The sequence below is a fragment of the Musa acuminata genome, chromosome BXJ3-11 (assembly GCF_036884655.1).
Source record: "Musa acuminata AAA Group cultivar baxijiao chromosome BXJ3-11, Cavendish_Baxijiao_AAA, whole genome shotgun sequence".
Classification (NCBI taxonomy): domain Eukaryota; kingdom Viridiplantae; phylum Streptophyta; class Magnoliopsida; order Zingiberales; family Musaceae; genus Musa; species Musa acuminata.
This window is the reverse complement of record NC_088359.1, coordinates 9794518-9807420: the sequence shown is the minus strand read 5'-3', so window position 1 is coordinate 9807420 and position 12903 is coordinate 9794518. Positions and strand designations below refer to the sequence as shown.

The 12903-nt window shown below is 36.6% G+C and overlaps 1 protein-coding gene across 3 annotated transcripts in view; it reads left to right on the top strand.

Annotated features, from left to right (window-relative positions):
- Window positions 1-7820, top strand: part of LOC103971234 (probable pre-mRNA-splicing factor ATP-dependent RNA helicase DEAH9) — a 39035-nt gene extending 31215 nt beyond the window's left edge. For 2 of the 3 annotated variants that reach the window (XM_009385201.3, XM_009385203.3), the window contains 5 exons: window positions 2607-2705; window positions 2831-2917; window positions 5053-5106; window positions 6289-6368; window positions 7384-7820. In XM_009385201.3, the coding sequence (XP_009383476.2) occupies window positions 2607-2705; window positions 2831-2917; window positions 5053-5106; window positions 6289-6368; window positions 7384-7531 (468 nt within the window). In that variant the 3' untranslated portion in view covers window positions 7532-7820. The remainder of the gene's footprint in view (window positions 1-2606; window positions 2706-2830; window positions 2918-5052; window positions 5107-6288; window positions 6369-7383) is intronic. The other variant, XM_065173292.1, reaches the window with a different exon arrangement.
- Window positions 7821-12903: the final 5083 nt, after the last annotated feature.

Genomic DNA, 12903 nt, shown 5'->3' with positions numbered 1-12903 from the left:
TCCTTAAATCGCTGTATAATTCTCCTTTCCACACGCACCACGCGATCAAAAAGGGGCCAACCCTTCTTGCTGTCCACACTCCCTAAACTGGGGCTGTTGGCTGAGAAGGAGAGGGAGAGAGAAGTATAAGAGGTGACAACCAAAAAGGGTCTAGCCCATACTCCCTTTAGTTCCCTCCTACTTATAGAGGCTCCTGTCAACTTAACCCTAATGGATCCTGTCCTATTGGGTACTGAATCTCCATCCAACTACTCAAGCCTCTTAGATTAGTGGACCTCTACCCAATAATTTGTCATTGGCTCTTATTGGATCCTATTTACAAGATCTAATAATTCAAGGGCTTACTGGATATCCAATAAGCTATGGACTCCAGCAGATATCTCATATCCGAACCTTTACTCGTCGCAACACCTACCATATGTGTGTGACCCTCTAGGCCCAATATCGAGCTGGCCGTGAGTCATACATGACAGAACTTCTTTTGGCTCAGTGAATTTTCATCTCTATAATAATTCACTCGACTCATCGACTATGGACGTACTAAGCTACTGCGCTGTAGTCCCCAAACGATACAGGGGAATCCAATCCATTGGATCTGTCTGTCCTCAGTTACCGTGTATCTATAGTTCCTCATCCATTTAATATCCCAGAGACTGTATACTAGGCATGATGCTGTCAGGCCCATATGGTTTCTACTCAAGTCTTGTTCTAATCGAATTCTCCTGGAGAACTCTTTTTCTCTCAATCCAAATGACCATGACCAAGGATTTGTTTGAGCAAGAACACGTAGGATATTTCTCTCATGACATCGAGAGCGGATGATCTTCTATTGACATTTAATTGTCTCGTAAGGTTGGTTGCCACTCTCGATGACCGGCTGTGCTAGATCTGGAACTTCCAGACCTATAAGTCTGGTATCAATGAGTGAAGTACTTATACAAGACATCCTTGGTGTCTCAAGTCTAAGGACCAGATACACAATTGGGACGACGAAATCGCTATCTGACAATGAGGTAACATCAACCATTCAACATTCCGTGAGCGGATCAATCAATGAACTTATTCTCCAATAAGCACTTGCATTGTATCCTTATTGTCCCCACATGAGCAACTATGAGACTAGTCGCCTCCATAATATGGATGAGTATACAACACATAAGTCTGTCTGGTTATCTCGATGTCCCTCTCGAGCAACCTACGATCAGGATTATTTAGGGTCTGTGCTTATAGACGAATTAGTCTCATTATCGCGATTTCATCAAGATCCGATTCCCATTGCACAGATCGATAGACATTACAATATATGCAACACATAAGATAAAATGAGAAAATACAAATAAATAATAAGAAGCAAAAAGAGTGATGTGCTATCACTCATGTGATTGACTTACAGGACACCTATAGCTAGCAGCTCCTATGCGGTCCGCTATCCTCACCTCAGTGATGTGTCATACAGTTCTTTCATAAAGCTTGTATTTGATTTCTTGGCCATTGAGTGTGACGGATTCAACTCTAATTTCTTAAGCCATGCTGCACTTTAATATCAGCCTAGTTGCAAACTCCTTTCAGGACATGAGGATCCATAGAGAAGAAAATGAGTTAGTCAAAGAAGCAACAACGACAGGCAAAATGTCGCCATTGCTCTGCTATAGGGACCATACAAGCATAGGGTAAGTGAAGAACTTTGTTGGGCACGAAAAAGGACACTCATAAGTTTCAGTTGAGAGAGCAGACTGGGGCCTAATGGACATTTATCCAATTCACTTGAATTGTTTTAAACAAGTGGAGCCACTAAAAACCATTAGTCACTCGTAGACAATAAGGGATCCCCCATCTAGCTATGTGCCACTCAAGGGGTTCAAGGTGTTGAAATGGCTGGTGTTTCATACCACAGTCTAGGTCTTGGCTCATGACTATATCTTGGATGATATAAACTCTAAAGTGCAGAAAGGTGTATAATCTTCATAACATGCAGCATGAATTTAGAGATTCTACTCTGATCGTGCACCTGTTTGCTCACTTTTCTTGAGTTATACTGAACTAGGTAGATCCTACTGTGATCTTATTGATATTTTTTAGGTCGGCCTAGTGATGCTTTGTATATCCTTCATGGAATATTTACCTTAAAGGAAAATCTTTGTGCTTTTTATATCCCTCATGGAATATTTGCCTAAAAGGAAAATCTTTGCCTGTTGAACTTTTCCTTCTGTATCTATGTTTCTTTTTTTTATTTGAAATAAACTCTTTATTTTGGTGTTGACTGTGAAATTAGACCATTAAATGTTTTGTCCTTAAGCTCCTTTAAGATTAAATTCTTCCATCACAGAAAATTTATTGATTCTTATAGAACTGTTTTGTCTTTTATCATAATATATCCTGTCCAAGATTAGTCTATTGATCAAATGCATGGATATCATATTTCATATCTTAATGACCATGAAGGATTCATTTTAACTCTGCAAAATCTTCTTCACAGTACCCTGTTCAAGATAGTCTATTGGTTTTACTCAAGAAGATCATGTTATATATCTTAATGTCTATGAAGTATTACCTAACCCTCCAAAATGTTTACAATATCCTGTTGAAATTCTGTTGGTCATATGCAGGGAGATCATGTTACATATCTTAATGTCTATAAAGGGTTTCTTAACTCTGGAAAATCTTCACAATGGTGTTACAAAAATTATCTCAACTATCAAGCTATGGTGAGTCTCCTTGTTTTGCAGAATACTGGTGCTTGCTATACTCTTTAACACTATATTGTGGGTATACGTGTCATTGTTTTGATTGCTATTATCTTTTTCATTTTTTCATACAAATATTTGTGCAGAAGAAGGTTGTGGATGTCAGAGAACAACTCAGCCGGTTATTGAGGCGACTTGGTTTAGCCCTCAAGTCTTGTGAAAAAGACACACAGGCATTTATCCTATTGTTCACTTGCCCACTTTTCACTGTTTATATTCTTGTGTTAACTATTTGCTTTTGTATGGGACTGGCATAGCATAAATTTCATTTCTTTCCTCTTTTCAAACATTTAGTTGATCCTGCCAATATCCATGGCTCAAATTATAATTGACATGCCTGGTTCGTGTTGCATTTGTGTTTAACCACAACAATCTTGCTACTCCCTGTTGAAATAACAAAGAGAAACTAAGGCCCCAAAGATGCTGAAGCAGCAATTTTTTGGCTCACTAGGTTTTCTTCTCTGTATGGTGCTGGATAAGAGCATCAATTAGAGCATGATTTTCAAAATTTATCCATCTACAGCAATACATGGGAACATGCTTTGATATCATCATGACCGATGCCTATAAAGTCCCATCCCATAGTTTCTATTGATCAGAAACATAGAATCTTGAGCTTTTTCCCTTAAAAGCCATACCACAGGCATAAAGCTTGACATTCTTTAATATGAGACCAGCTTGCTTTAATAAACTGCAAAACAGTCCATGTGCTGCAATAAATGGGCTTTACTATGCTACATCTGTACTCTGGCCTAGTTGGTACCGTCTAGCTATTTTTGAGATTTAGATGCTAGACTCTGTGATATGTCATACTTGTTGAAGTTCTTCAACCTAGTTCATTTCTGGAAGATGGCTCCGGCACAAACAAAGATCCTTTCTCAGGGCCTGAAGCATGCAGAGATTTCAAGGATGTTTTTCTCAATGATTGAAATTGATAACCCTTCACTATTGGTTTATCCTCAGCATAGCTGAGTTCAAAGAGTCGATTAATCATGTTCATTTTTTCGAATCCGGATCTGAGGCAAGCTGATAAATTCTTTTGTGGCCTTGATTCAGTTTGGACTAACTGGCTATGACATATCCATGATCATCCAAAATTGCTGCAAACCTATCTTGCATCATATTTGCCTTAGCTGAGGCATTCTGCACTTTCTGCTTTTCAGGTGACAGAGCAGAATAACTAGCATGGTAACATGGTTTAAAAGGAATGGGCTTTGGGGTTTGGAGTGTGAATTTGTATCATACTAAATTTATTGATGTGTTGCCTGGATAAATGATGGTACCCTGAATTATGCATTTCAATATCAGATTAATTTGATCAATTGGATACAAGTTAAAATACATTGGACGGAAGTCTGCCATTTTTACTTGATCATGTTCTTAAGGTTTCGGTTTCACTCATGGTATTGAGGCATCTCTTAAAGAGGTTTTCTTTTTGGTGTAGATCACATTGGATTTTCAGAGTGCCCATTGTTCTTGAGTTTTGTACTATATTAGACTTCTCGGCCTGTATAGTTAAACTGAAGTCTATGTGGTACTTCTGACATTATCATAAGCCTTATGAAGTTAATACATATGTAGAAGGCGTCAAGTTCACTACATGATTTTGCTTTATGGTTGGTTCATCAACCAACATCATCCTGACCGTGCAAGCTTTTCAAAACCCTATGGGGATGCTCCAGCTAGTAAATAAGAGTTTCTTGATTCCTAGCTAAGGTAATCAGGGGTACTTGGGGGCTGGGGCAGTCCTTGAGCAAAATCTACCTCAGCAGTTCAAATCTATGTCATGCATGGCAATTGCAGAATTGTGTCATTTCGTGCTGTCAAGCCGAAACTACCTTTAAGAAAGCAGTAAATTTGAACTGAAAGAATGTGAGATTAGGTTTTTAAGAAAGCAGTAAACTACCTTCAAGAAAGCAGTCCTTGAGCAAAATCTACCTCAGCAGTTAAAATCTATGTCATGCATGGCAATTGCAGAATTGTGTCTTTTCGTGCTGTCAAGCCGAAACTACCTTTAAGAAAGCAGTAAATTTGAACTGAAAGAATGTGAGATTAGGTTTTTTCACTTGATCAAACTTAAACCATCTGAAGCCTTGGTTGTTCCAGTTTTTTGGCAAGCAACATGCTCCATAGATTTTTAGAATGCTCCAATTATATGCTTCATTGTAACTTAAGCTCCTCTTTTTAACTTCAAGGTTGTTCATCTTTTTATAATTCAAATGGATAGATTTAAATTTTAAATTAAGTTGTAAGGGTAATTAAGTTTTATTTGCATTTTGGTGATTAAATCGGCTTATGTTGTTTGCAGATTCTAAGGAAGGCCATAATTGCTGGATTTTTTGCAAATTCATGCCACTTGGAGGTCTGTTATCATATGACATTATTGTGTTATGGAATACCTATTCTTTAAGACATTTTTATACCATGATTCCAAAATTATATTCCAAGGGAGATGTTTTGATGGCTCACTTTAATTGGACAAAATTCACACAATATGTGGTTGTTGCCATACATTTAACATTATAAGCATCTTTATAAATATTGTGTGAAGTTTGCCTTAAGAAGAGCTATGTAGTAAAGTCTAAATTTAGGCTTAAGGATGCAAATCATTGTCATTATAACCTGTAAATAGCTACGACCAGCAATATATTTGGACAAAAAAACTAGGCCACAGAATGATGAATAATTAAAACCAATGTCAAAAGAACCAGTCGGACAATAAACCACAAATGTAGAGGTTCAGATTATTTTTCAAGGCCAAACACTATTAATTGACATAAGAGATGACACATGGTAAATCACATTCATAATATTAGTTTTCTTACAGGACATTTGTGGGCTGGGTAAAGCACAAACTAGAGGTAAAACGTCAACTATTGATTAAAAAAATTTATACTTAATAATCAATATATAAAAACAAAGGCAAGGGCACTGACATGTGCCTAGGCTCTTGGGTGAGACAAGGCATGGCTAGCTTACCTCTAGTAACCCATTGGAAGGGGAAAGATAAGATGAGGATGAGAAGTAAAAAGAGAAAGTATAAGTTGGTGATTATCCAGTAAATTCATAATTTATATGATAAATTGGTTGAAAATCCATAGAACTTTCTTTAAAAATCTAGAAACATTTTTTCTGTATTTTCTTGGAATCAGTAATTTCTGCTGACTTAATTTACTTTCATGTGCCATTTAATACTAATGTACTTTCGTTTTTCAGTAAGAAATTAGTTCTTATATAACGCCCAACAGGATCTGAAGCAAAATAAATGTATGGCATTGAGTCAAATAAAAGTCATGCTCATTACCATTTGCCCCTATGGAACTTAAATTTTCAAAGTCACACTGAAAATTTTACTGAAGGTATGCCATGCTAGATTAAAGTTTCTTGGTTTCTGTGAGAATTTTATGTTTGTTATTCATTATTAACTTTTGTTACCTCAGGACCACCAAAATAGTTGTTTTTCTATCATAGAATATTTTTGTACAACATGATATTGGTATTTGAGGCCATAAGCATGACTAAATTACTTTTCTTTTCCCTGTAGGAATATAGTCACAATGGATTGTACAAGACAGTCAGGAGTTCTGAAGAAGTATACATTCATCCTTCTTCTGTACTCTTCAGGTTAGCGGAGCAAATTATTGTGGAATTGCTAATTTGTCCACATTTTTTTTCTCATGATAGTTAACTAAATGAGATGCTTACTTCTATTTAATCAATCAAATTGTTTTCAAGTATTGTTAATAATGAATATTCCAATTCCTATCCCCTCCTTTCAGAAAAAAAAAGAAAAAAAGAAAAAAGAATGAATGAGTGAAAGAAAAAGAATAATCTGTTTCCATATTTTTGTATTATCACATTGTGGCATGTATGCTGAAATCTTCTTGGTCTGAAGAAAAATAAGTTGAGCAAAAAGATTTAAGTCATCTCTTTCAGCATGTTCTAGTGTCGTTATACCATGTTATGACATAGTTTTGAAAGTTCCCTCGCATCGAGAGGTAAAACATGATGAATATAAAGGATATCAAGACATTAGCTTAAAACAATTGAGACATGCTACTTGAGTCATTTTCCACAAATTTGAAATTTCCATATGATATATTGTGTTCCATGTAACATCCTGTTGGCACACGATTCATGCCAACCGTCAGATAGTCCATACCCTTGTCACATTCAGCTACTTCCAGCGTGGTATTGTGCCAGCATAGAATATCAGCATAGGGGCATGCACTCAAAACACAAAAGCAAAAAGAAAAAAAAAAGAACAGAACAGAAAACCTTTGTTTAATACTCTCTGGATCGACAAAAATAGAACATTATGAAGATTAGCAAAGTCTGATGCCATGCTTGTTGTTACCAGTATATTATAAATATTTACACAATCATAGTTATAATGTGATTCATCAGTTCTTGCACTAGTACAGGAGATAAATAAAACTTGTAGTTTTAGGATGGTACAAACAATTTTATGCTCAGTTTAGTCCACTCAGCTTTCGCGCCATCCTTTGCAAATCTAACAATGAATAAATCTTTTGTTCATTATTTATATTTTGAACTTTTTTTTTTTGCATGGGAAAAGGAAATGTGTTGGACTTTCCCTAAACTTTCTTTGCTCCTGACATGTGTTTGCTGTCGACAGGGTTAACCCAAAGTGGGTGGTGTATCATTCCCTCGTGTCCACTAACAAGCATTATATGCGCAATGTAATTGCCATAGATCCATCCTGGCTTATCGAAGCTGCACCACATTTCTATCAGGTTCGGACACCTAATCTTGCCCCTTGCTGACAGTAATTACTGTAGAAACCTTTTTGTACTTTGCAGTTGAGGATATCAAGTTGACACAGCGCTTAATTTTCTACTATCAGTTGGACGCTACTAGTAGTCTTTGTATTTATCCAGCGGATTGTTCATCCGTGTCTATTTGGTTTCAACTGTCATCTACCATTATTTTGCTGCGTTGTTTTTCCTTTCTGTATTTATCTTTTCTTGCTAGCTACTATTTACGTATCCTCCCAAACGGTGCCTCTTGTCTGGTTAACTTGGTCAGTAAATTGGTATATTTTGTGGGTTTTGAGTCGCTTCTATTTTCTGCGTTGAGCGGTATTTGCGCTTTTTTTTTTTTGTGGGTAAATTTTTTGCAAGTCTCACTATTCCAACACTAGATTTGGGTGGCTTGTAGCAGTAAGTGTGGTGAAAGCCGCACAAAGTGAAGCGGCTACTTTGGAAGTTTATCATAAGATCTCTGCTACTTTGGAGTTTGAATCCTGTTTTAGTTACTTACATTTTATCCACCAAAAGAAAAGAGAAAAATCTCTGCTCTACTCACCAAAAGCCTATCACCGGGCAACAAAGAGAGTGCAAGTCACCTAATCAACATGAAACCACATGCTATTAGCTCAAAACATCAATTTTTGAGTCATGCATTCCGTCTTCTTTGTCGTAAGATGATGAACAACAACAACACACTTCATCTTGATGACGAAGCATGCACATCATATATCTTGCACCCGACTTTACAACAAGAGACTAACTACATTCCATTTGAAATAGGCTAAATTCCAGAGAAAAAGAATAAAACAGTCTGCAGCAAAATTTGAAGACTCCCAGTTGAGTCAGCAGGTGCAGTATTGCAGTCGACAAGCAACAATCAATCATGAAGTGAAAACTCATTAGCATTTGTTAGCTTTGTGGCTCGTTACAAAATTAGAAACAAGAATGGTGGCACCCTTTTTCCTCTTCCTCCTGCAAGCAAAACTAGTTGTGGATGTACCTTCTTCACATCTCTTTGTTTCATGTGTTACCCATTTTTGTAAACAACAGGGCAAGATAAGTAGTTTGCGTTAAAAAGTAAAAAACAAAGAACCACTCTTCAATTTTCTCCATTTGCTATTCTTCCCACTTCCCACTTCCCACCTCAGGAGGTCTCTAACAATTAATTCCTGCACAAGAAAAAAAAAAATTGCTAGAAGCTGCAAAAGAGACAAATCAGTAATTTTCCTGTCAGCATACCATACCATACCATACCATACCATACATGGATCTGATACATTCTCCATCAAGGTTATATTTCTAGCCTGCTTGATAAATCCAATATCTAATTCCGACTTTATTATTCCAAGAAACGATGACCAGATACCTACGATAGCATTATTGCACAATGATACACTTATGGGGGGCTACAAGTATCCTTCTTTGGTTAGCAGTTTTTTATACGACAGACAAAGAACCTTGTGTGTGGTATTTGGAAAAGGCTCCCTCTTATGGTGCCATTGTCATTACGATTAGGAAAAAATTTGCAATTTCTAGGATTTGATCTTGAGGTGACGAGTATTATTAGCCAACTTTAGTAGGATCGATCTAACTAGGATCCACGTGTTAGGCCACGATTGGTGTGAAATATTCACGGTATCATATCCCCCAAACATTTGCATTTCGAGATGCAAAACTTGCCATGTCAAATGCAATCTTTCGATCATACTATTGTGGCCTACTTGTGAGAGCTTAGGCACATGTCACTTGCACTTGGCCGAAATTGGGTGTGGCTTAGTTACGAGAAAAGATGCCTAGTAGGAAGAAGAGGGTAGTGTAAGGGATTCTTCAATAAGAAATGACTATTGAGATATTGACAATGGATTCTCGTAAATATTCTATGAGACTCTTTCATGTCATCCATCATATTCAACTAGAAAGTGTACCTGACATTAGATTCTTCAATGCTCATAGTTGATCGATCTTGTAAGTATTCTGCGAGACTCTTTCATGTCATCCATCATATTCAACAAGAAAGTGTACATGACATTGAATTCATCAATGCTAAAAGTTGATCGATCTTGTAAGTATTCTGCGAGACTCTTTCATGTCATCCATCATATTCAACTAGAAAGTGTACCTGACATTAGATTCTTCAATGCTCATATAGTTGATCGATCTTGTAAGTATTCTGCGAGACTCTTTCATGTCATCCATCATATTCAACTAGAAAGTGTACATGACATTGGATTCATCAATGCTCATAGTTGATCGATCTTGTAAGTATTCTGCGAGACTCTTTCATGTCATCCATCATATTCAACTAGAAAGTGTACCTGACATTGGATTCTTCAATGCTCATAGTTGATCGATCTTGTAAGTATTCTGCGAGACTCTTTCATGTCATCCATCATATTCAACTAGAAAGTGTACCTGACATTGGATTCATCAATGCTCATAGTTGATCGATCTTGTAAGTATTCTGCGAGACTCTTTCATGTCATCCATCATATTCAACTAGAAAGTGTACCTGACATTAGATTCTTCAATGCTCATAGTTGATCGATCTTGTAAGTATTCTGCGAGACTCTTTCATGTCATCCATCATATTCAACTAGAAAGTGTACATGACATTGGATTCATCAATGCTCATAGTTGATCGATCTTGTAAGTATTCTGCGAGACTCTTTCATGTCATCCATCATATTCAACTAGAAAGTGTACATGACATTGGATTCATCAATGCTCATAGTTGATCGATCTTGTAAGTATTCTGCGAGACTCTTTCATGTCATCCATCATATTCAACTAGAAAGTGTACCTGACATTAGATTCTTCAATGCTCATAGTTGATCGATCTTGTAAGTATTCTGCGAGACTCTTTCATGTCATCCATCATATTCAACTAGAAAGTGTACATGACATTGGATTCATCAATGCTCATAGTTGATCGATCTTGTAAGTATTCTGCGAGACTCTTTCATGTCATCCATCATATTCAACTAGAAAGTGTACCTGACATTAGATTCTTCAATGCTCATAGTTGATCGATCTTGTAAGTATTCTGCGAGACTCTTTCATGTCATCCATCATATTCAACTAGAAAGTGTACCTGACATTAGATTCTTCAATGCTCATAGTTGATCGATCTTGTAAGTATTCTGCGAGACTCTTTCATGTCATCCATCATATTCAACTAGAAAGTGTACATGACATTGGATTCATCAATGCTCATAGTTGATCGATCTTGTAAGTATTCTGCGAGACTCTTTCATGTCATCCATCATATTCAACTAGAAAGTGTACCTGACATTAGATTCTTCAATGCTCATAGTTGATCGATCTTGTAAGTATTCTGCGAGACTCTTTCATGTCATCCATCATATTCAACTAGAAAGTGTACATGACATTGGATTCATCAATGCTCATAGTTGATCGATCTTGTAAGTATTCTGCGAGACTCTTTCATGTCATCCATCATATTCAACTAGAAAGTGTACCTGACATTAGATTCTTCAATGCTCATAGTTGATCGATCTTGTATGTATTCTGCGAGACTCTTTCATGTCATCCATCATATTCAACTAGAAAGTGTACATGACATTGGATTCATCAATGCTCATAGTTGATCGATCTTGTAAGTATTCTGCGAGACTCTTTCATGTCATCCATCATATTCAACTAGAAAGTGTACCTGACATTAGATTCTTCAATGCTCATAGTTGATCGATCTTGTAAGTATTCTGCGAGACTCTTTCATGTCATCCATCATATTCAACTAGAAAGTGTACATGACATTGGATTCATCAATGCTCATAGTTGATCGATCTTGTAAGTATTCTGCGAGACTCTTTCATGTCATCCATCATATTCAACTAGAAAGTGTACCTGACATTAGATTCTTCAATGCTCATAGTTGATCGATCTTGTAAGTATTCTGCGAGACTCTTTCATGTCATCCATCATATTCAACTAGAAAGTGTACCTGACATTAGATTCTTCAATGCTCATAGTTGATCGATCTTGTAAGTATTCTGCGAGACTCTTTCATGTCATCCATCATATTCAACAAGAAAGTGTACATGACATTGGATTCATCAATGCTCATAGTTGATCGATCTTGTAAGTATTCTGCGAGACTCTTTCATGTCATCCATCATATTCAACTAGAAAGTGTACCTGACATTAGATTCTTCAATGCTCATAGTTGATCGATCTTGTATGTATTCTGCGAGACTCTTTCATGTCATCCATCATATTCAACTAGAAAGTGTACATGACATTGGATTCATCAATGCTCATAGTTGATCGATCTTGTAAGTATTCTGCGAGACTCTTTCATGTCATCCATCATATTCAACTAGAAAGTGTACCTGACATTAGATTCTTCAATGCTCATAGTTGATCGATCTTGTATGTATTCTGCGAGACTCTTTCATGTCATCCATCATATTCAACTAGAAAGTGTACATGACATTGGATTCATCAATGCTCATAGTTGATCGATCTTGTAAGTATTCTGCGAGACTCTTTAATGTCATCCATCATATTCAACTAGAAAGTGTACCTGACATTATATTCTTCAATGCTCATAGTTGATCGATCTTGTAAGTATTCTGCGAGACTCTTTCATGTCATCCATCATATTCAACTAGAAAGTGTACATGACATTGGATTCATCAATTGTCATAGTTGATCGATCTTGTAAGTATTCTGCGAGACTCTTTCATGTCATCCATCATATTCAACTAGAAAGTGTACCTGACATTGGATTCTTCAATGCTCATAGTTGATCGATCTTGTAAGTATTCTGCGAGACTCTTTCATGTCATCCATCATATTCAACTAGAAAGTTTACATGACATTGGATTCATCAATGCTCATAGTTGATCGATCTTGTAAGTATTTTGCGAGACTCTTTCATGTCATCCATCATATTCAACTAGAAAGTGTACCTGACATTAGATTCTTCAATGCTCATAGTTGATCAATCTTGTAAGTATTCTGCGAGACTCTTACATGTCATCCATCATATTCAACTCTCATAGTTGATCGATCTTGTAAGTATTCTGAGAGACTCTTTCATGTCATCCATCATATTCAACTAGAAAGTGTACCAACCCATTACAAATCACACAAGCCCCATTGCTCCTCTTGTACAACAACTAGTTGATGTTTCTCTGATACAATGTCCTTAGTATGTATTTCGGAAAAAAAAGACAACTTTGCACCATAGGAAATGCCCTATTTTGGTGGGGATCTAGCTGGACTAGAAACCATGTGTTAGGACACAAATTGTGTGTATTCACCATATCAAAAATCAAAAGGGCAAAAATAAAAGGATGACAATTCAAAGCAAGCATAAAAAATTCTCTTGTCCATCAAGGTCTCATTATCTATCATTTGTT